We start from the raw sequence: 21552 nt of genomic DNA on the forward strand, positions 1-21552 counted from the left end.
GAGTCCACCCCCTTGGGGATTTCTAGCTTGCTGGACTCAATGCCCTCTTGGACACACACCATTCCCAGTAGCTCCTGCCCTGTCCTTCCTATCGGGTTTGAGATTGCTGCTGGGCCTGACCACCCCCACCAAAGCAAGGGGCCCTCCTGTCGAAGGGGGAAATGGTTACAAAATTAGATCTAGAACCAACTTGAAGGTAGATTTTCACTGGTGAGCAAAGCCATGGGCCAGTGTATCAGGGTCCCCTTTCATTTTACTTCCTCAGCTATGAGCCTATGTATAATAGCACCCATTAATTTAAAAACTCCCAGCCAAACCCCATCAGAACATTGAAAGCAAGAATGAAGAGAGAAATGCAATCTTACAGCATCAGTTTTAATGCAGTCTGGTGTTTTGCCATACACTTTAGCAATACACAATATCATGCACAATAGCGGAATTAACATCTGTTTTAAAATATATTGACCGATAAGGAAGTGCGTATATATAATCTCTTGTACACAAATATTACTCTTGTACAAAATGAGTGAACACTGCAATATTAAATCATTTTTCCTCATCGTACTGTACCTTTGAGGTTTGATTTTCTGCTTAAGTCCATTTATGATATTACAAAATAACAGCTAACGATAAATAATTTCAGCAGCTTTGTGAGGTTTTGCTGAAAAGACACACTGGATCCTGGCTCAATAAATCTATGAATGAGTGATTATAGGTGGAAAAATAGTGCCAGGCATGTCCAGACATACACATTTTACAATCAGTGGATAAGACAATATAAGGACAACAGTGCAGCACTTTCAACTATCCACTAAACGAGATTGAATGCAAGAAGCCTTTGCCATATTACATCACTATTGATCGGCTTGTCTCCTTTTTCCCCTGACAGGACTACTGTTACAGGTTTTCCCCTGCTCAGCTAGGCAGCTGCTGAATTTCTGCCTGTCAATGCAGCTATAAAACCTCAGGAGACCTGTCAGCAAAAAGAAATAAAAAAAATAGCATTTTCTTAAATGGTGGGAACCAGCGGCAGCAATTTCACAACAGAATTCACTATAGCATCAGAGCAGAGAGTTTTAGGTACCCAGAGCACACAGAAAACTTCAGAAACTTCACATTGCCTTGGCATAAAGCATAATCTACAGCTAATACTGTAAATCAATTATTTCCTTAATTTAGAACTAGAAAGGGAATTCAATGAGTTTCTGAATTCTTTCAGATACTGTATCAATTGCGGTTAAAGAAAATGCTCAATGTGTTTTATTGTTAAAACTCTGTTGGTATGTCAGTGGGGCAAAGAAGATGAGAAAGGACCTCAGAGAGATGAAACAGTTTATTCTTTTGTCTAGTAAATGTTCACAGGCAATTAATATTATCAGCCATGATAGATGGTGAAATCTGGAATGCCACAATAGCTCTAGGTTATTAAAGATCCATTTGTTGTACAAGTACTATTCTTTTACAATCTGGAGTATACAAATGTCTTTGGTAATGAAAATGTTCTCCCTTGAAATGCCTTTTTATTCATTTATTATGTTTCTAGCCTAGCTTCCCATCAAGGAGACATGCTCAGTTCTCTCCCACCCATTTCTGCACACGACACATTTCATCGTCACTGAGAAATAGCGACTGACCTTTGGGCACGTGGTTCATGGCCAAATAGGGACTGGGAGATGAGCTTCCCTGCCCTCGTCCAACAGCCACACCTCAGTGCCACTATATTGGTTATGGTGATTTCTTAACACCAGTACAGAAATGATAGTGGCGATGTAGCCAGACTTTGTGTCCATGTGTTAATGTTTCCGCTGTAAGACAGGGAGGTGAGGCACTACACAGATTTTAAAATGTAGCAAACCAAAATACCAATATTTAACAACTTGTATTTACCTAGAGATGGGAATTAGAACACAACAAAATGTTTGTTGTTTTTGCTTGCGATGCACTGCAGGCTTCCTGAACCTTCAGAGGGGATTCTGGGATATGCTGTCAATCAAGCTCAGCTGGAAGAGCATGAGGCTCTTAATCTCAAGGTTGTGGGTTCAGCCCCACATGGGCTGGACTAGAGGACCCCCTTGCTCCTGTCCAACTCTACAGTTCTACAATTCTGTGAATCACTTGATCAACCATTTTGTTTGTATGCTGACTTTCCACAGTTCAAACCATGCTCAAGGCAGCTTACAACATAAAAAAAATAACAGAACTACACACAGAACAAAAGTAGTCGTAAACAATAAATGAAGCATGAAAAAACTGAACAATTTCCACATAAATCATAAGATCCAAAATAAAGATCCAAAAAATAACATCAACAACAGCAACGCCCCCCAACCAACCAACCAACACCCCCCCCCGCGCGCAAGCCAGGTATCAAAGGCACAGGCCTACTGGTTTCTAATTATTAGAGTTTTGATGCATCCAGTGATAAAAACTTAAAAGCAAACTAACCATAATTGTGTGTATTGCTTAGCTTAACTAGGGCCTACTTCTCAATGACATGGTAATCTTGTTTCTGGGTTGTATAACTTCCAACTCTAGACAAAGTCTTACATGATTGAAAACTAATTATTTGCACATCGAAAATTAGATGCCAAAAGAACGGTTCTAAACTATTCGTATACTCGCCATGGGTGTGTGTACAGTTTTCTGTGTGGAAATAGCTTTTTGTATGACAGACTATTCAAAACAAGTTAGCCCCACGTGCAAGTCAGAGAAGTACAGTCACAAACCAAGCTTGCCGGTTATTCAGAGTTAAATACCGAAGAACTTGAGGTGGCCATTGGCAACTCCCCATGTACGCAGCGGTTGCATTCTGAGGCACCGTGTGCATCAGTGGGACACACGCAAGGCTGCCCCGCTCCAGCCCCGCCCTGTCCCTGTCCTGTGGTGCCGATAACAATGCGTGTGCCAGCGGTCGTGTGCATGCCAGTCAGCCACAAATGGAGAGTTGCCTGTACCTACCCAGATACTGAATTGTGAATCAATACACACAAGCACATTTGAGAATTACAACAGCAATCCAGATCAATATTTCAATGAAAGCTACACAGAAATAAACTTGCTTCACTGTAATGTACTTAGAATCAGGGTGTTAGATATATCTGTGTTATTAATACTTTCTTAATTCGGATTTTGTACGTGTCATCAACAGCTTGCCCAATACTAGCAAAACTACCATAATAGCAAATACATTTTCCGACATGATTCCAAAGGACGTGTTTATCCAATAAATGTTCCTGTGATAACTAACTGTTAATTTGCACCAGGTTTTGTTCCTTTCACAAAACCAAGGAGGCTGTGGTAACTAGCAAACAAAGAAAAAAGACTAGATATTTCTTTCTTTTGGACCAAGAGACGCGGCAAACATTCTGCCGTAAGCAGCAAGGATATGCCATGATGGGTGTGATTCAGGTATACGAGAGGAGCTGGGCAAGGTTGCCTGTCCGCCGAAACAAGGATTGCTCCTTCAGGGTAGCAACCTTGAAACAACCTAGGAAACTACGCAGGAATTCTCAACTCTGAAAATATCAAAAATAAAGTGAGTGATTCAATAGTCTGGAAAAGGGAACAATTAAGTGAGCTTCACAAACCCCCAAAAAGTTTTCCATATATTTTTGATTTTCAATCTGAACAGTATCAGCTATGATACCATTTCTATTCTTTACTACCTCCTCTCATATCCTTCACAAAATGATTGTTTATGGGGTTTTTAAAAAAACAAAGATTTTAATCTTGTCTGCTTTTCCTGCGTACTGATTCCACCTGCCACAAGCTAAGGGGGTGGCTTAGAAGTGTGGGGCCCACACGCTTTTAGACCAAATGCATAGAGGGAAGGTTTGTGAGAAATTGTCATTAGCCACGATTCCTAAATGGAACTGCCATGTACAGAACCAGTAGATCCTTCTGCATTCCAGACACTGGCAACAAACCACAGGAGGCGGCTGTCAGTGTTGTGCTTGAGGGGCCTCACAGGCATCTGGTTGGGGCTCTTGGATACAGAATGCTGGACCATAAGGAACTTGGACTGATCCAGCAAAGCAGTGCTTAGTGTTTTTATCTACATACTTCCTGGATTTGGGTTATAGCAGCACAGTTTGATTATGGTAGTTTTGCATGTATCAGTCATGCCAGAAGCGAAATAATTCATCACTACAGTTTGTCCTTCCGAATTCCTTAAATCTTCAAGTGAATTTTAGCCATTAATCTTGCTGCTTCTGTGCTTTTAGAAGTTCCCCTGCCAACTTCGTAATGTGCTTCCAGGCAAACTGAACATGGGCAGACTCCACTGTGCGGGCGCAAACTGCAAAACGCAGCACAAATTTCCCTCTCAGGTTACAGGGAACAAGATGAATCTTCCTGGAATCGTTTATGTTTCTAAGTAATGCTTCATTCAGTTCATTAGTACCCTAGAATAAAGATAAAACAAGCAAGAGTGGTCATTAACATCACACTCTCATTCTGGTAGCTCTGCCAGGACCATCTTAGGTGGGCAACCTTCAGCCTGCAGATACATGACTCAATCTGGAGTAAGCCACACCCACATTTATTTATTTTTAGCAACATTTATATACTGCTTATGCAGACAAAAGTCCCCTAAGCAGTTTACAAAAGGCAACACATTAAAAACAAGTTTACCTATATAATCAGCCATTTAAAAACATTTATACTTACTAAAATCCCATGTTAAAACTGCATGCTAAAATTACATTCCAGGGTAGGCTTAATGTTCATTCTGCTTTTCACAGCTGAGTGACCCAATTGGAAGGTCCCAAACTTAATTACAGATCAGACCTCTTCATCAGGTAATGCAGTTTCCAGATTTTGCAATGCAGTTTTGGTGCACAAAATGTATACAAAAACCACATGTTTTATGGTTGGAATGCATTGAAAATATGTGTCTGGGGGGCGGGGGGGGGGAAAGGAAGGCATACAAAAATGTGCCCTACAGTAGTGTCATCACCAGAAAGTAGTACTGGGAGACTGTGGCTTTTGAAATTTGAGGCCTCTAAATCGCAACAAATAATATAAGAGCTGGAAATTACTGCAAGTTTACCTTTAGTCGGAAGCACACCAGTCCCAAAATGACATCAGCACAGATCTCAAATCGATCATCCTGCAACACCAAGTCCTTAAATTCATGTGCCAGCTTAACATGCTAAAATGATAATGAAAAGTTATAAAACAAAATCCATCAAAAGAAGCAGAAGCAGAAGAACCAAAAAACTGACGTTCTTTCTGTGAGATAACCAACTTCATATAACCAACATGCTTAAGTCTCATGAATGCATGAAGGTGATTGAGCGGGTGGTTGCTGACCAAATCCAGGCATGCCTGGAGGATGTGAACCATTTGGATCCCTTCCAATCGGGATTCAGGCCTCAACATGGGACTGAAACTGCCTTGGTCGTACTGGTCGTTGATCTCCGGTGGGCTAGGGACAAAGGTGAGAGCTGTTTCCTAGTTCTGCTGGATCTCTCAGCGGCGTTTGATACCATCGACCATAACATCCTTCTGGACCGTCTTGAGGGGCTGGGAGCTGGGGGCACTGTTATTCAGTGGTTCTGCTCCTTCCTTCTGGGCCGTGTTCAGAAAGTGGTGTTGGGGATGAGTCTTCAGACCCCTAGGCTCTCACTTGTGGGGTGCCTTGGGGTTCTGTCCTCTCCCCCATGCTTTTTAACATCTACATGAAGCCACTGGGAGAGATCATCAGGTGGGGCAGGGTTCATCAGTATGCGGATGATATCCAGCTCTACCTCTCTTTTAAATCAGAACCAGTGAAGGCAGTGATTCTCTTGTGTGAGTGTCTGGAGGAGGTTGGCAGCAAACAGAATCCTGACAAGACAGAAGTACTGTTTTGGGGGGACAGGGGGCGGGTGGGTGTGGAGGACTCCCTGGTTCTGAATGGGGCAACTGTGCCCCTGAAGGACCAAGTGCACAGCCTGGGAGTCATTTTGGACTCACAGCTGTCCATGGAGGCACAGGTCAATTCTGTGTCCAGGACAGCTGTCTACCAGCTCCATCTGGTATTCAGGCTGAGACCCTCCCTGCCCGCGGACTGTCTCGCCAGAGTGGTGCATGCTCTGGTTATCTCCCGCTTGGACTACTGCCATGCGCTCTATGTGGGGCTACCTTTGAAGGTGACCCGGAAACTACAACTAATCCAGAATGCGGCAGCTAGACTGGGGACTGGGAATGGCTGCCAAGACCATATTACACCAGTCCTGAAAGACCTACATTGGCTCCCAATACGTTTCCGAGCACAATTCTTTTAAGAATAATTTTTTATTAACCGACCAATCACATCAAATCAAACCAAATTACATAAATTCCAAATTACACAGCCGAATTTTAAAATTTTGTTGGGGGTACCCATATTTCAAGTTCTGAAGGGGATCCAATCAACTTCTTGCTTCTTGCTGCTGTTTTAATGTCCACAAATCTAACCTTATGATGTCACAGTACTAGCCAGTCCTTTCTTATTGTTTTTCCACATCTCTTGTTGTTATTTTCATATATTTTTCCTTTCTCTTTGTGACCTCTGATAGTCTCCACAAGCTGATTAGAGCAGTTTGTCGTTTCCGAGCACAATTCAAAGTGTTGGTGCTGACCTTTCAAGCCCTAAATGGCCTTGGCCCAGTATGCTTGAAGGAGCATCTCCACTCCCATCGTTCTGCCCGGACACTGAGGTCCAGCACCGAGGGCCTTCTGGCGGTTCCCTCACTGCGAGAAGCCAAGTTACAGGGAACCAGGCAGAGGGCCTTCTCGGTAGTGGCGCCCGCCCTGTGGAACACCCTCCCATCAGATGTCAAGGAAATAAACAACTATCTGACTTTTGGATTCACGTAGGTAGCCGTGTTGGTCTGACGCAGTCAAAATAATTTTTTTTAAAAAAATTGTCCAGTAGCACACTAAGTTTGTTCTCAGCTTATACCCAGAACAAACTTAGTTGGTCTCTAAGGTGCTACTGGACAATTTATTTATTTATTTATTTATTTGTTTGTTTGTTTGTTTATATCTATCTGACTTTTAGAAGACATCTGAAGGCAGCTCTGTTTAGAGAAGTTTTTAATGTTTGACGTTTTATTGTGTTTTTAATATTCTGTTGGAAGCCGCCCAGAGTGGCTGGGGAGACCCATCTGGATGGGTGGGGTATAAAATTATTCTTATTCTTATTCTTATTCTTATTCTGGAGTTAATACCATAGAGTAAGCTGTCCTGCCAGGCTTAGCTAAGTCACTCCCCCTAACCTTGGGAGGAAGCCTATTATTATATTTCAGTCTACCTGAGAAGCGTAACATGTGAGGTCTGAGCTGGTTGCACCAATCTCAGACCGCATGCCTCTAACAAGCCTCTCTTGAGTTCCTATAACAATAATTTAGGAACTTTCACCACTTTGGAGCTAAACTAAGTTTTACTGCCTATGCAACTTTTTCCGAGTGCTGTGTGGAAAAGTACATGAACATGACCTTCAAAGAGTTTGTAAGTAAACCACTTTTAACTTACCAAATGTGTATACTTTTTCTATGTTAGGTGAAGAAGGAAACTTTGGAAGGAACTTAGGAAAGCATATTTTAAAAGTCCAAGAGCCTATACTTCAGGTTTTACTTTGCTGCATATTTTGTGATTTTAAATCTCTGCTGGAGATTGCCCCAAACTTGGATTTTAGCATCCAGGAATTCTCCTTTTGTGCCTATGTGTTTCCTTGCCACCAACTTTTTCTAGCTATCTAATCCTATCCCCACCCTCCAGTAAGGCTTTAAGATTATATTCTTGAATGTTGCTGAGGGCTGCCAAAAAAAATGCCTCTTGGGCTGAATGTGGGCCATGGGCTGCGAGACACATTTTTAGAAGAATGAAGAATCGCATCTGCAGAAGTCTTTGCACAGACTCTGTCATGCATGAATGCATCCTTGGAAGCAGTAGCTACAATGTCAGGATATGGAAACTGGATCTCACTTTTCACAGGAAGTTACAGATAGGTAGCCGTGTTGGTCTGCCATAGTCAAAATAAAAAAATCCTTCCAGTAGCACCTTTAAGACCAACTAAGTTAGTTCTTGGTATGAGCTTTCGTGTGCTGAAAGAAGTGTGTGTTGAAGAAGTGTGCTTGCACACGAAAGCTCATACCAAGAACTAACTTAGTTGGTCTTAAAGGTGCTACTGGAAGGATTTTTTTATTTTCACAGGAAGATTTCAGTGGAATCTGTTGAGCACAGAATATGGAAATGTCTACAAGATACAAAACTAATTGTCTTCTCTGTGTGTGTGTGCAGTGCTTTTTTTCTTTAAAAATGTTTAGGGGTACTCTCATTTTGACTCAAGAAAATCACAATTTTATAGTTCAAGTTGGGGGAAATAAATACAGTAAATGGACAAAAGGACAAAGATTCACAAAATGTTTAGGGGTATGCATATCCCTGTGTCCCCCCAGAAAAAAGGACTGTGTGTGTGTGTGTGTGTGTGTGTGTGTGTTGTGAATATATTCTGTACCATGTGGTTATTAGTATGTTCCTGCATTGCAGGGGTTGGACTAGATGACCCTCAGGGTGCCTTCCAAACTCTACAATTCTTTGATTCTATGTTGTTTAGCAGGTTCATATGCTGAAGGTCAGTTTTCACTCAGTGTGGCAACCTTTTCACTATATTTAATTTGTTCCAGAAGTTAGAACTGATAGACTAATCTGGAGCACGGTATCAGTTGGGTGGGGGGGGGGATTCCAAATTGTTCCTCAAAACCTCAAATGGCCTCTGCATAGCTTTTATGTTATTAAACTACAAAGGAGAAACTAGATTAAAATGTGGGACTTTCCTTGCATTAGAGCAGCTGTTCTACAGGAAAATAATAGTTCGCTGAAGTTTTAAATTGTAAATCTATTATAATTACAGTATTAATCTATATAACAAGTAGTACTTAATAAAACCACTGGGAGGCGCCAAGAGCTTTGGCTCTTACAATGCTGAACTGAAGTTCTTCCTCTGCGCTGCAACATGATACTTTACAGCCCAGACCTGTGTAGATTTACTCAGAAGCCAGTCCTGTTTTCTTCAGCGGCATCTAATTTCTAAGCTTATGAACACAGATGTTGCCTTTAAAAAGTATTGCCACTTACAAATTAAATATCAAAACTGCCGAAAAGTTTGCTGTGTGTGGGCCCTTCAGAATCGTTCCTGGGGTTTTTTTGTTTTTATTTTAATAGGAATTTTGTGGACCTGCTCCGTGCCTGCAGGTCCCTTACATCACACCTAGAAGAGCAGGGCCCAGACCCCAAAAACTGGGTCTGCAGAGGAGGCCCAAAGATCATAGCAGTGCAAGAAGCGGAGGCCGCCTCGGCCGTAAGACTGTAGCTGGAAGAGACGGCAGCGAGGACTCAAGTCTTGCGGCTCCTGCTCCCTCTCCTGTGAGGGTGGGGCCCTGGCAGACTGTAGTTTTAAATTGTTTTAACTGCTGTAATTGTTTTTAACTTGAGTGTTTTAAATTCAGGGTGGGTGTTGTTTACTCTGAAGAATGTGCAGCTGGCAATTGCAGTAGTTCAGGGCAGGGGGAGATGGGGGGCAGGCCAGGTAAGGGGCACAAGCAGTTGGTGACTGTGCTGTTTGCCAGCCCCTGCTCCAGCCTGGGGAATTGTGGTTGTTCTATCAGCCAGCCCTCGGGACTGCAGCTACTGTTGTTGAATGCCTGGTTGGCTTGGAGTAAGACCTCTCTCATCCTTGACATCACTGAGACCTGGTGGGTGAACAGAGTGGGGCTGGTCTCACCCAGCTGTACCCACCTGGGTACTCAGTGTGGCATCAGGGCAGACTTGAGGGTCTGGGAGGTGGAATTGTTGTGGTCTATAGAGATTCTCTCTCTCTCTCCCCCTCCCTCTCCAGTCTCTCTGTCCAGCTGGGGGTGGAATCTAGAGTCTGTGTTCCTGGCATTGGGCAATCAGGATGGCCAAGGGATTCTTCTGGTTTACTGCTCCCTTGCTGCCCAGCAGTCTCCCTGCCTGAGGTGACAGAGCTGGTCTCGGAGGTGGTGTTGGGGACTCCCAGAATGCTGGTTCTGGGGGACTTCAGCAGGATGAAGAGGAACCGTTAGTGAGCTCTCTTTGGGTTCTCTCAGTCAACCAGCTACAAATCCACCTCACAGTTATCTCACCTAGTCCATATTGTGCCTGCTTTTCCAGAAGAAGATCATGGGGGACTTTGTCAAAAGCCTTATGGAAATCAAGATACATTACATCTACAACATCCCCCTGATCCACCAAGCTTGTACATCTATCAAAAAAGGAGAAATGAGATTCGAAAAAAGCCTGTGTTCATCTGTAAAGCTCCCTCTCCTCTTTTCTTGCCCTTTGAGTATTCAGTGGTAAAATAAAATGCATTCACCTTGCGGATATACTCTTGCAGTCCTTTCACTCCATACATCCGAAACACAAACCACATCTTCAAGGAACGGAACCGACGGCCTAAGGGGATCTGCCAGTGCTGGAGGAGAGATTGAATAAGATTATTTTTGATACAGAACAGAATCTGCACCAGAGGAAACTGCCCAAACCTTTACAGATTTCATAGTAGAATGCTCAAGAAGCCAAATATGGTGGCCAATCCCAGAGTTCTTAAGGGTCAGCACACAGATAGGTGGATAATGAACATCGCTTTTCTCTCCTGAAGCATTCCAACACAAGTGAGAAATGAAAATATTGTGATGAAATAATGTTCTGTACTTACCCTATAATCTGTAATAAGTCCTGTATGTTGGTGGGGAGAAAAACATATAATGTAATATTATATAAACACACATTCACAACTACAATGTCATATTATGATACTGTGGGAAGTCGAATCCTTGAAACCTCTCAGCAGAGAGTGGTTGTGGCGTCCAACTTCTGTAACAATATAAATATATTGCAGGGCACCCGTCCCTCCCCTCCATGAACCTAGAATTCAGGGGGGAGGGTGGAACTGCCAGGCCACTGGCCACCCGTGGGGTCTCCCCACCTGCCTTCCTCCTCCCAATGCTGCAATTAGGCTTTTTAAAAATGTCCCTTTCCCACGCTGGATGTGATGTAAAGAGAACCATTGTGGGAGGGGGGTCACAGCTGTGATCCCCTACTGAAAATGCCCCCAGCTCTGTGGTTAGGCTTGGGGGGGGGGAGAAACCCCTACTTGGCTCCATAAGGCAGGGGGGAAACCAACTTTATTTCACCCGGGTCAAAGGCCCAGTTTGGCACAAGCATTTGCACACACACACACACACACACACACACACACACAGGCTGGGAGCCTCAATGACACCCCCTCCGGAGGCTTCACCCGGGGCAAAAAAATACTGGCTAGCCCCCCCCCCCCAAAAAATAGCTATGACTTTGCATTAGGGGATTTTCTCAAATCTAAGTGTGGGAGGAGGCATGTTGGGGGAAGAACACTTACAGCTGAGGTTAAGTTTTCCCTTTCCAGCTCTCACTCCCCCTACCAACCCCCCACCCCCACCCCCTACTGCCTTTAGGCTTAAAAACAAACAAACCGCTTATTGGCTCAAAGATTATCTTTAAAGCCTAATAGCAGCAAGGGAGGGGCGAGAGACTCAAGGCGGTTTACAGATAAAAATAAGAACAGCTAAAAACAAAGGGAATAAATAACTATTAAAAACATTTGGACATCGATAGAAGTAAAACTGTGTGTGTATATGGTATACAGGATTGGATTGATAGATATTTCATCTCAATGAAGCAGAACTCCAGATAAGCAGCAGAAAAAAACATGTTTTTCTATCTCACTGGTGATGTCAATTTAATGGTTGCAGGGCTTGAGCAAACGTCTGAAGCAACTGGGGATGGATAACTAATTCCATGTTGCCGTAACTGGCCATGTGCCTAATGATCTACTAGCAACCTCTCAGAAACAAGCGTAATGCCACCAGCTATTAGCCCTTGTCACCATGATTATAAGCCTCACTCGCACAGCTCTATGCAGCCCAGATGAGCGCAATTAAGGCTGCATATGGGGCATTTATCATACAGCATAAAGGCGAATCCCTCCCTCGCTGCCACCCGACTGCCATCCTTTGGCTGCCAGGAAGTCAAAAACAATCCTTGATTCGAGAATGCAAATTGACACAAAATTACAGCATCAGACAAAATATGGATTTTTCCCTCCAGTACAGAGTTGCTTGGCAATTATGGAAGTACACCGTACAAGCAGACAGACAAAAAAAAGCAACAACAAATCCACCCCACTTTGGTTTACCTTCTGGGGCAATGGCTTTCATTATGTCAACTTTGCCAGCTGTAGCCCTCCAGTTGCACCTAGAATTCAATTAGGCTCCTGTTGCCGCTTCAAAGAAGCTTTCCTGGTTTTGTGTTACTTTCCCAGCAAAGAGTACTTTCAAAAGAAGCTGTTATGGAAGAGGCGAGGATCAACTGATTGATAACCCTTTCCCTAGGGAAATGGGAGGGTCTATTCCAGGAGCTCAGGGTTTGTTCCAAAAATATAAAACATTGCCCCATAAACTATGAACCCCCAAATTTGGGATCCCCCCCAAGCCAGTGCCAAACTGTTGCAGTTGGATCCCAAATTTGGAGATTTGTTGTTAAATATGAACCCTGTGTTTGATGGATCATTTGCTCAATTTGTGGGGCGCTGCAAAATGAGGGGTTTCCCCTGCAAAATGCTGCAAAAAACTGCAAAACTTTGGCACAGGTTTGGAGATAATCTCAAATTTGGGGGTTCTTAATTAATTTTCCTATAAAATATATTTCTTGCATGGCTACTGGTCCATCTGGCTCCGTGGTGTATTTTTATAGCAGCAGTAAGTGCTCAGGGCACTTTCTGTAAACCAAGATGGTGCTTGCTTTAAGGAACATGCAGTCTAAATTTAGGCAAAAAGGGGGAGCAAGAGAGGGTGAGAGAGAGAGAAAGGCCAGCAAAAGAAGTGGGAGCAACTGCAAGTGCGAAGGCTTCATTTCAGCTGAAGAGGAGAACTAAGAGGCTAGTCAAATGTCTCTGTCAGGGCTGAGGAATATCTATTTTAAGCTTTATGGTACAAAGAAAATGAATAAACTGTAAATGGAAGGTACTAAAAAGCATTAAGCACAATTCTGAAAATTTTACATGAAAGAAGGGAAAGGCAATACATTTTACAAAAATAGATTGACATGAGGTGGACTTTGAGGTGGGGAAGAAATTTGATTATTTTTGCATGTAAAGCTCAATTTATCAAATCTACACATTCCAAAGCAATGTAAGAACCAAAACAGAGCCATCCTTCAAAATTCACACTTATCCAATTTTTTCACTGCAGTTCTCTATCCAAAGAGTCTTTTTAAAAAATGCAGGTTAGAATAAAATGTGCCTAAAAAGGAATATAATAGTGAAAAGAGTAGGCAAAAAATGCCAGAATTGGGAGAAATTGCTTGCAAAAATGTATACCTTCATTAATAAACACATTTTTGTATGCAGTTTTAAGAGAAATTCACACAAAAACACAAAGGCTTGGTTTCCAGACACTTGACCATCTTGGTCGCCCTCCTTTGCACACCCTCCAGCTTGTCAATATCCTTCTTAAAGACAATAAATGTTGTAAGCTTCAGAATCATGTCCAGCAATGAGACGGCCAGTCCTTCCTCTCACTCCAGAAAGCCTACAGCTGTTCTGTGTCATCCACACTTAGAGGGTCCACCAAAAACCCCAAAGTGAGTTGAATCCAGCTCTTAGATTAAAATAATGTAAATGACACACCTTATTATAATTATTGCCAAGCACTGGGCAGAAAAAGGCAAATATACTTTAGATTAGCCTTTGGCAGTGAAGCAGAAGGGGGAGCATCCGTTATCATATGGGGGAAGCTAAGCAGCCGTGCCTTGAGGCTTTTTAACATTTTCATTAAGACTTGTTAAGAGGAAATTAACCATCAAATTGCAAGTGATTTTGTTATTCAAGACAACTAATAGCTGGTTCTCTGAGAGCCTGCGCAATAAATGCCCTGCTGCACAGATGATCATCAGTGAAATGGCTGGTCAGCATATCAAGGGAGCTCAACCTGGAACAGACTGGTTTCCGTTTTGCATGGCCTACTTAGCTTTTACTGGAACTCCCAAACCCCCATAGTCCTCTGAACCCGATTCAAATTTACAAGGTGCAGACTTGAAATCCCAGAACTGTCAAGTCATAACTAATCTATACTAGGATCCCAAATTTTCATTCCCACTTAAGAACATCAGAAGACCCTTTGAGAGCCCAGCGTTCATGTCGGCTGCGTCTACAGCAATCCTTTTCTTTGGAGTTGTCATCTTTTGTCCGCTCAATTTTTATGAAGCACCCAGTTGATGTCACTTTCCTCCTCTTACATTCCAGAGGGTTTTGCGCTATCCTCCTGTGTTTTTCATGCCTAATCTAAAGCAATTCCTGTGTATGGTCAGGAGAACACGAGTGAAACTCTGAAAGGCTTCTGTGTCCTGAATTCAGCACTTCTTGTTTCATTGCTTCCTGATCAGTTTGATCAGAGGATTAGTAACTAATGGCCTATTAATTACCCTTCAAGTAGCCATTTTTAATTTCCCCAGTGTTAGCTTCTGTTCCCAAAGGGGTAGGATTAATTCCCAGTTTCCTTTCATTATTGCCATTATTATTACTCCATTTGTTTCATAGTAAAATGAGACTGCTTCACAACTAAAAAATGAAACTACTTCACAACTAAGAAATTACCAGTGGGAATTCGCTATTAAAGCCTCCCCTCTGTAAATAAGTAACAAGTAAAGTTGTTGGGTAATATGACAACTTATTGTTACAAAAGATGGGTGCACCCGCACTCTCTGCTGAGTGACAGCAAGATCCCAGCGTGTTCCAGGCAATCACCCAGCATCTGTGTTCCTTTGGAGAATTGAGACACGACAGAGACTGTCTTAGCTTTAAGAAATATGGTTTATTCACCTATTTACACCTTCGGTCTGCATGGAGGGAGTCCAGATCTTATGGCATGGTCATTTCAAGAGGGGCTTGTCCCCACAGCAGCACAACCCTGCAGTCCAAGGCATTTCTCCCAGTCATCTCTGCAGCCAGCCTGCCCAAGATGGATCTAAGGCTGGATCTACACTGATCTGTAAAAACGCTATTAAAGGCTATTTTTAAAAAACGTTATATAGCTCTCAATGCAATTTCCCATTGCCAATGGGTTGCTGCTCTACAGCACCCTCTGGAATTACATTTTTATAATGCATTTTTAATGTTATAACCAACCAGTGTAGATTCACACTGGTCTTTTTTTCTTCCTCCTTCTTCTTCCCAGCAACCCTTGCTCGAGACTCTCCGTTTCCTGTTATCTCAAACACACACACACACCATCACCTTGGCAACATCTGTCTTCCCAGGCCAAAAGATTCTTCTCAGATGGTCTGTCAACACCTTTTGTCATGTTAATAGATTTGCTCTTTGCTAGGCCAGCCAGGCTGGTTTGCATAAGCCAGCCCAGGTATTCCTTATCTGACACAGTTCTGCAGCTTGTACTTTCATCCATATTCCAAGTAACCAAAATCCTACCATTTATTAATTTATAAGGTTTAGGAAGGGTCCCCCCAAATCTATAACAGTATTAAGTGTTTGAGTGGAGTCCTCATTTTAATCCTGCTTCCAGCTGAGTTCAGAAAAGCCACACTTTAGCAGCACTAAAGGGTTCTAGGATGAAAGGAACCTGAATCTAGCATTTCTTGCAAGAATCCCAGGCACAGGCAAACAGTAGCTGCTCCACTAGTGTCTCAGGGTCTACATTCTGCCCATCCCTGAGCTGAAATGCTTCAAGAAAGATGTTGGAAACATCACTGCTGGCTCATTCTAGCCATCACTGAAATGGACTGAAGCTGTTGTGAAGGCAATAGACTTGTTCATGGGGGAGGAAATGCTACAGAAAGAGAATGAGCAAAAATATGAGGCCTACTGTAAACAGATAAGGACATTAGCAGGATTATTGTAATAACCTGCAGTTTCATAAGAGTATATATTTAAAGTAGATAAATAAAAGAATAAGTTAAGTTAGAATATGCAGGAAATGTAAAAAAATAAATTTAAGGAACCACAGAAAGAGGAGGAAGGAAGTCAAGTTTTGAACAGTTAGGATGATTATTAAACTATGTGAAATGTATATAAATGAAAATCATAAATCATAACTAAAACAAAAATAAAATATGAGGCCTACTGTTCCTCATTGCTATCCTGGCAATTGTTCCTCACCTAGCAACAGGAGCTGCATGTGCAGTACCTCACCCCAACAAGATTTCCCCCCTACTTTCTGTTGTGCAATCACTCACCACCTGGGCAGGGGGCTGATTCCAGGCTTCATTCTCTCAACAACAGGCAACCAAACCTGACCGGAACAATGAGCAATTGGGCAATTGAGCTGCCTGGCTGCTCAAGAGAGTCCTACAGTTTGCAACCAAACATATCCCCCTGTAATGTACTCTCAGAATCAAAATATTCATCGCCTCACTTCTCCCTTAACATACCCTATCCGCCCTTTTATGCACCACAAACATCTTCTGCATTCTTTCAAAAGTGGCAGTGGTCATTTTAATCCTCATTATTGACTGAACACAAAATCAGAGAGTTGTTTCCCTCCTTTGTCCATTTCTTTGGACACTTGTAAAATCAGGCAATTTTCTGAACTCATGTAAACTTGATTTACATACTTGGCTAACACATGTTTTGAAGAAAAAATGGGAAACTCCAGTGGCGTAGCGTGGGGGGTGCAGGGGGGGCCAGCCGCACCATCTGGGGGGGCACGCTCACACTCGCAGCGCTAAAATCCACGGGTTAGGGGGCGCAAATTACTTGCCTTGCCCCGGGTGCTGACAACCCACGCTACGCCACTGGGAAACTCTTACCATTTTGAAATACTGTGCTGAAAGTATCTAAACTGAAACAAACTTTGACAGCCAAAAACTATTTTCAAGTTAGGGAAAAGATAAAACACTTTACCTGATTCTTGATGGTCATGCTTCAGATAAACAGGATCTATTTTAAAGGCACAGGTTAAATCTGTTCTCTTCTTCACCCTGAAAAAATATTGACTTTGGATTATTTGCCATTGCATTACCAGCTACTTCTGTCATGAGGAAAAATATATAAAAGCTTTGATTGCAGATTAAAATTTGACCCCTCATTAATTTATGTGAAATGGAAGGGCCCAATTCATATGCAAGTCATGCAGACACCAGATGCTTTGTTCTTGTGTCGGATTTGATTAACGTAGAATTTAACCTAATGAAACATCATTTTTTCAACTACTTTGTATCTGCAACTAGCATATACATTTCCTAGATTTCCTTTCAAATTCATTTCAAGTGTAATAAACCTTGGCAGCACATTGCCCCACGATATGTTTGCTGCCCCTAAGTAATTTCATTAAACTAATAGCACTAACATCACCGCTACCACATTTCTTCAAAAGAACTTAAAAACTGTCTTGGAAGAAACAGAGACGAGGAATAGCTATGTAAATGCTATACATCTGAAGCACATTCAAAGCAAGTTATTTCCCTCAGAGAATTCTGGGCACTGTAGTTTACCTCTCACAGAGTCACAATTCCAAGCAACCCTAAACAAACTCCAGTCCTAGAATTATTTGAGAGGAAGATGTGTTTAGAATGTGTTTTAAAGGAGTAGTGCATTCACAGCCCTGGTCCACACATCACATTACACTGTGATGTTAATCAGGAGTAAGAAATGGGATCTGGCTGAACCACTTAGCTTAGTTACTTTGATTATCTGCAGAATATCTTATGGCTTGAGCCAAAGGTTTGTTCATTAAATAATGCTTTAACATTACATGCAAACTCTTCATTTTTGCACTTCATACTTACCACATGGTAGAACAGTCAAAATTTACTAAGAGCCATTTGTGTGGGTTGAAGTTAAATGAATCTGCAAACTGAAAGGATTAAAAAAAAAACCATCAGGAAAATGATTACAACCACCAGGTCAATATTTCTAACTTGACAGCCTTGACAGATTTCCCAGTGTGTCTGTGAGGTGCTTTCATCAATTAGAGAATTCTGGTGAAATTCAACAGTAGCATTCACAGACGGGGATTTTGAAGAACAACTCCCTTATTAAGAGGTTTTGGTTGATGGGTTGGTGAAGCCCTCTTCATATTCTGAAGGTTTTATTTATGATTCTATTCATCAATTTCAAAGTACAATACAATCACTTCTTATGTGCATTTAACTTGTGGAATTCCAACCTTGCACAATATACTTCATATCCATCAAAGTGGAGATCTAGGGGAGAAGCTTAAGAAATTAGGAATTCACTCTGCACTTCTGGATTTGGGGAACAACTATGGAGAAAAATGGTTGAAATTGCACAAGTTGAAAGTTTTCCCAGTGCAGAGAGAGATTTTAAGCTCTCCACGCAGTGCACCGGTTCTGGGATGCTCTCGCAAGATCTCTCAGAGACGTCCGAGTTCCCCTGAGATCTCGTGATCACCCCCAAGCTTCCAGAGCCAGCATGTTATGCAGGCTTTGCCTGACGAGAAAAACAGAGAGCTTAAAAGTCCTTACTGTGCCAAGAAGACCCAGACAAGAAGAGCTTTCCAGGTCTCTGCCTTGCTTGCAGGCTCCAGGGCTGAGTATACATGTTTTCATGTTATCCCACACTTCAATGCATTCTGTGGCACCATGCACCAGATTAGGCTGAATCCTGAACCAAATCAGGCCAATCTGTGGGGATCCGGGTTTTGCCTGACTTAGGTGGAGACAATCCTGGATCACCTCAGGTTGGGTCACGGAACCCAGAATGATCTGGGGCTGTCAGGGGCCAGGTGGCAAGGAGAGGCAGGCCCTGGGCAGGAAGGAAGGAAGCTTGTGCTGGAAGCAAAAGAAGCAGCACTTTCCAAGATGAAATCCTCCACTCGCCCCACCTCTTCCTCTCGCTTCCCACTTTTGTCACCCTCCTGATCTCAAGTCCCCTAACAACACTGCTGCAATTGGGTCAGAAGAAAAGGGTGCTCCGATGTGCCCCTGCCACCATCACCTGCATCCCTGCCACCCACTCCAGCCTCTGGCTGCCAGCCGCAGGGTTCCTCCTGCCTTAGTGAGCCGCCAGGACCAACAGAGTTGAAACTCTCTCTCTCCCCCCCTTCAAGGATTTCCACATGTAGCAAAGGAAGCTGAAAGAAACTATCCATTCTGCAAAGTTAACAAATAATAATGTAGGTTGATTTTGTGGTTTCTGAAAGTATATGAAGAAAAAAATGGTACGGTGCTTTGCAACACCAGGATATCTCTGTTTTAGCCAGTTGCAACCCAGTGGCATCAGCGTCTCCATTTGCATACAGGCCTTTTGTGAAGCAGTATTGTGAGTGGGGGGGGGGAAGGGAGGCCATATGGCTAGAGGGAGGGCATCTATTTAGACTTGTTGAATGGTTGCCACACTGACGCTTGAAACACCATGGAAGTGATGATTCATTTCCTTCAGGAGCCAGTGAAACCTGCACAGGAAATTACAGCAAGCTTTGCTGATAAAAACGAGAAAGGAGGGTGCTTTATTGGCTAGGGCTTTTTTGCTTCTTTTCATTTATTAGCTCTTACACATTGGCATTATTTAGGTACATTCAGCAAACAGTAATATTTTTCCCCCTTTAATGTCAAGGAAGACCAGGAGTTTATCTGGCAGTCTGGAAAGAGACTCAGGAAATTGCATTGCCCTTATCTAAGGATGCACATGAAAAGCAGCCCAGCATTACTGGAAAAATGAAAAGTCACCTATCATTTATACAGTACGTGAAACAGAATGTCCTTTGGTGATTCTGCACATACTATTCAGTTTCCCCGTTCTGCATTTGGAATGTATTCTCCTGTGGTTTTCAAAACAGATGCAGATGAGGAAAGCGGTCACTAAATGATCATGTTGTTTCAGATAATTGCTTGGAAATATTTCCATAGGTACTCAGGATGGAAAGGCAACCTTCCCCATCTCCCTTCTCCAGGCAGAGGGAGGTTCAGAGGAGAGAGTCCAGCAAGAGGCCAGGGAAAGTCTTCCTTTGCTTTTCTGCCAGTCTCTTTATTTGCAACAATTACAGTGGTAGCTAAGAAGTGGCAGGCGGTGATAGCAAAAAGGCAGAATAAGCGTCAGCAACTGAGTTCAACAGGCTCAGAGCTAACAACGGCGGCTTCTTCTACCCAAGCCAGTAATCCAGCCGCTGTCTCAAATCAATCAATGTCTGTTTCACACACTTTTCCTTTACTTCTCGGCCCTCCTCTCATACCCCCCCCCCTCTGTTAAAATGTAGTTTGCAAGCTCTTTGGCTCCCTTGCAGGTGCCATGTGTAGCTAAACAGCAATAGGGACTGCACGCACCCTCTACAAATTGTACTTCTAGGAGATATTCCATATGCAACTGACCAAGACCACGTCTAAAGGAGCCTTTGGAAATTTAAATTTGTTTCTTCCAGCTTTAAGAAGAGCATCAGCTACAGTTGAGAGGTTGTTGGACTTGGAGTGAATGTTTGCCCCCCCCTTCCCTGTTCACCCTCCAAGATTACCAGGTGTTAACACAATGATATGATGTTTGAATAGGTTGTAGATACACAAAATCCAATATGCTTAGACCTCAAATAACAAAGCTGCATAATTCAGGTGTGTGTACTCTGGACTTTACCAATATGCTCATAAAGGGAAAGGGAAAGGACCCCAAGGTACGGGCAGAACAGGTGCACCAGGGCAGGAAGGTGTGATCTTAACTGCCCGCCATACATAGAGGCTGGGAGGCAGAATACCAGGGTATTTTTAGCTGCATAAGGAAGAGAAAAATACGGAAGCAAAACCTTGCCAAGCCACCCATTCTTCCACTGCATCAGACATGTGCATGAAGATAAAAGTTGTAAAATCAGGTTATTAGCAGCTAATGATTCTGCCTGGATTTCATTTTGAGTTTTCATTACTATTGCTTACCTCCACTCCATTGAGAAGGTGGCGGAATTCGGGGCAGATGAATGAGCTCCCAGCATAGGCAGCATCAACATGCATCCAAATATTCTCCTCGTTACCTAGAAGGTGGGGAATTGTATGAACAATTTTTAATAACCCACCTAACTGAACAATCAGTAATGAGGGTAGGGCTGGGTTGCAGGTTTCTAAATGTCATTTTAAAAAAAGTATTTCTGCATAATGCAGCTAATCTAAAATGCTGCAGTGTTCTAAAGGAGACATGCTAATTCTAGAGGGTGATCAAAATGGTTAGGAAGTGCAGCCACAAGGCAGCAGTGAGCACAGAGTCATCTTGCGACAAAAGCTTATGCCACCAAAGATTCATGGACTAATTTTTAAGGTGCTAAAAAACTCTAATCTTTTTCTGCAACAGAATATCCACATTAAAAAGTTGGGGGGGACCAGTCTTGTTATAAAATAAATATTTTTCCTGTGTTTTTACAAGTTTGTTTTTAGTCTGTAAGTGGCTTTGAAGGCCTTATGTGGAAATGTGGCCTATAAGCAGAGCTACCCTAACACTTTACACATTTTCAGAGTAGATATGTGATCCTGTGACAGAATGGGAGAAGACGCAGACTTCAGATAACTATCTTACTTTAT

At 42.6% G+C, this 21552-nt stretch overlaps 1 protein-coding gene across 2 annotated transcripts in view; it reads right to left on the minus strand.

Moving 5' to 3' along the window:
- Window positions 1–354: 354 nt before the first annotated feature.
- Window positions 355–21552, minus strand: part of DDC (dopa decarboxylase) — a 49132-nt gene continuing 27934 nt past the window's right edge. For both annotated transcript variants that reach the window (XM_080976868.1, XM_080976869.1), the window contains exons 8-14: window positions 20917–21011; window positions 17827–17894; window positions 16943–17019; window positions 10706–10725; window positions 10364–10462; window positions 5051–5152; window positions 355–4403 (exon numbers count right to left, since the gene is read on the minus strand). In XM_080976868.1, coding sequence (XP_080832994.1) covers window positions 4197–4403; window positions 5051–5152; window positions 10364–10462; window positions 10706–10725; window positions 16943–17019; window positions 17827–17894; window positions 20917–21011 — 668 coding nt within the window. In that variant the 3' untranslated portion in view covers window positions 355–4196. The remainder of the gene's footprint in view (window positions 4404–5050; window positions 5153–10363; window positions 10463–10705; window positions 10726–16942; window positions 17020–17826; window positions 17895–20916; window positions 21012–21552) is intronic.

The sequence above is a fragment of the Podarcis pityusensis genome (genome assembly GCF_964106645.2).
Source record: "Podarcis pityusensis genome assembly, chromosome: 13".
NCBI lineage: Eukaryota > Metazoa > Chordata > Lepidosauria > Squamata > Lacertidae > Podarcis > Podarcis pityusensis.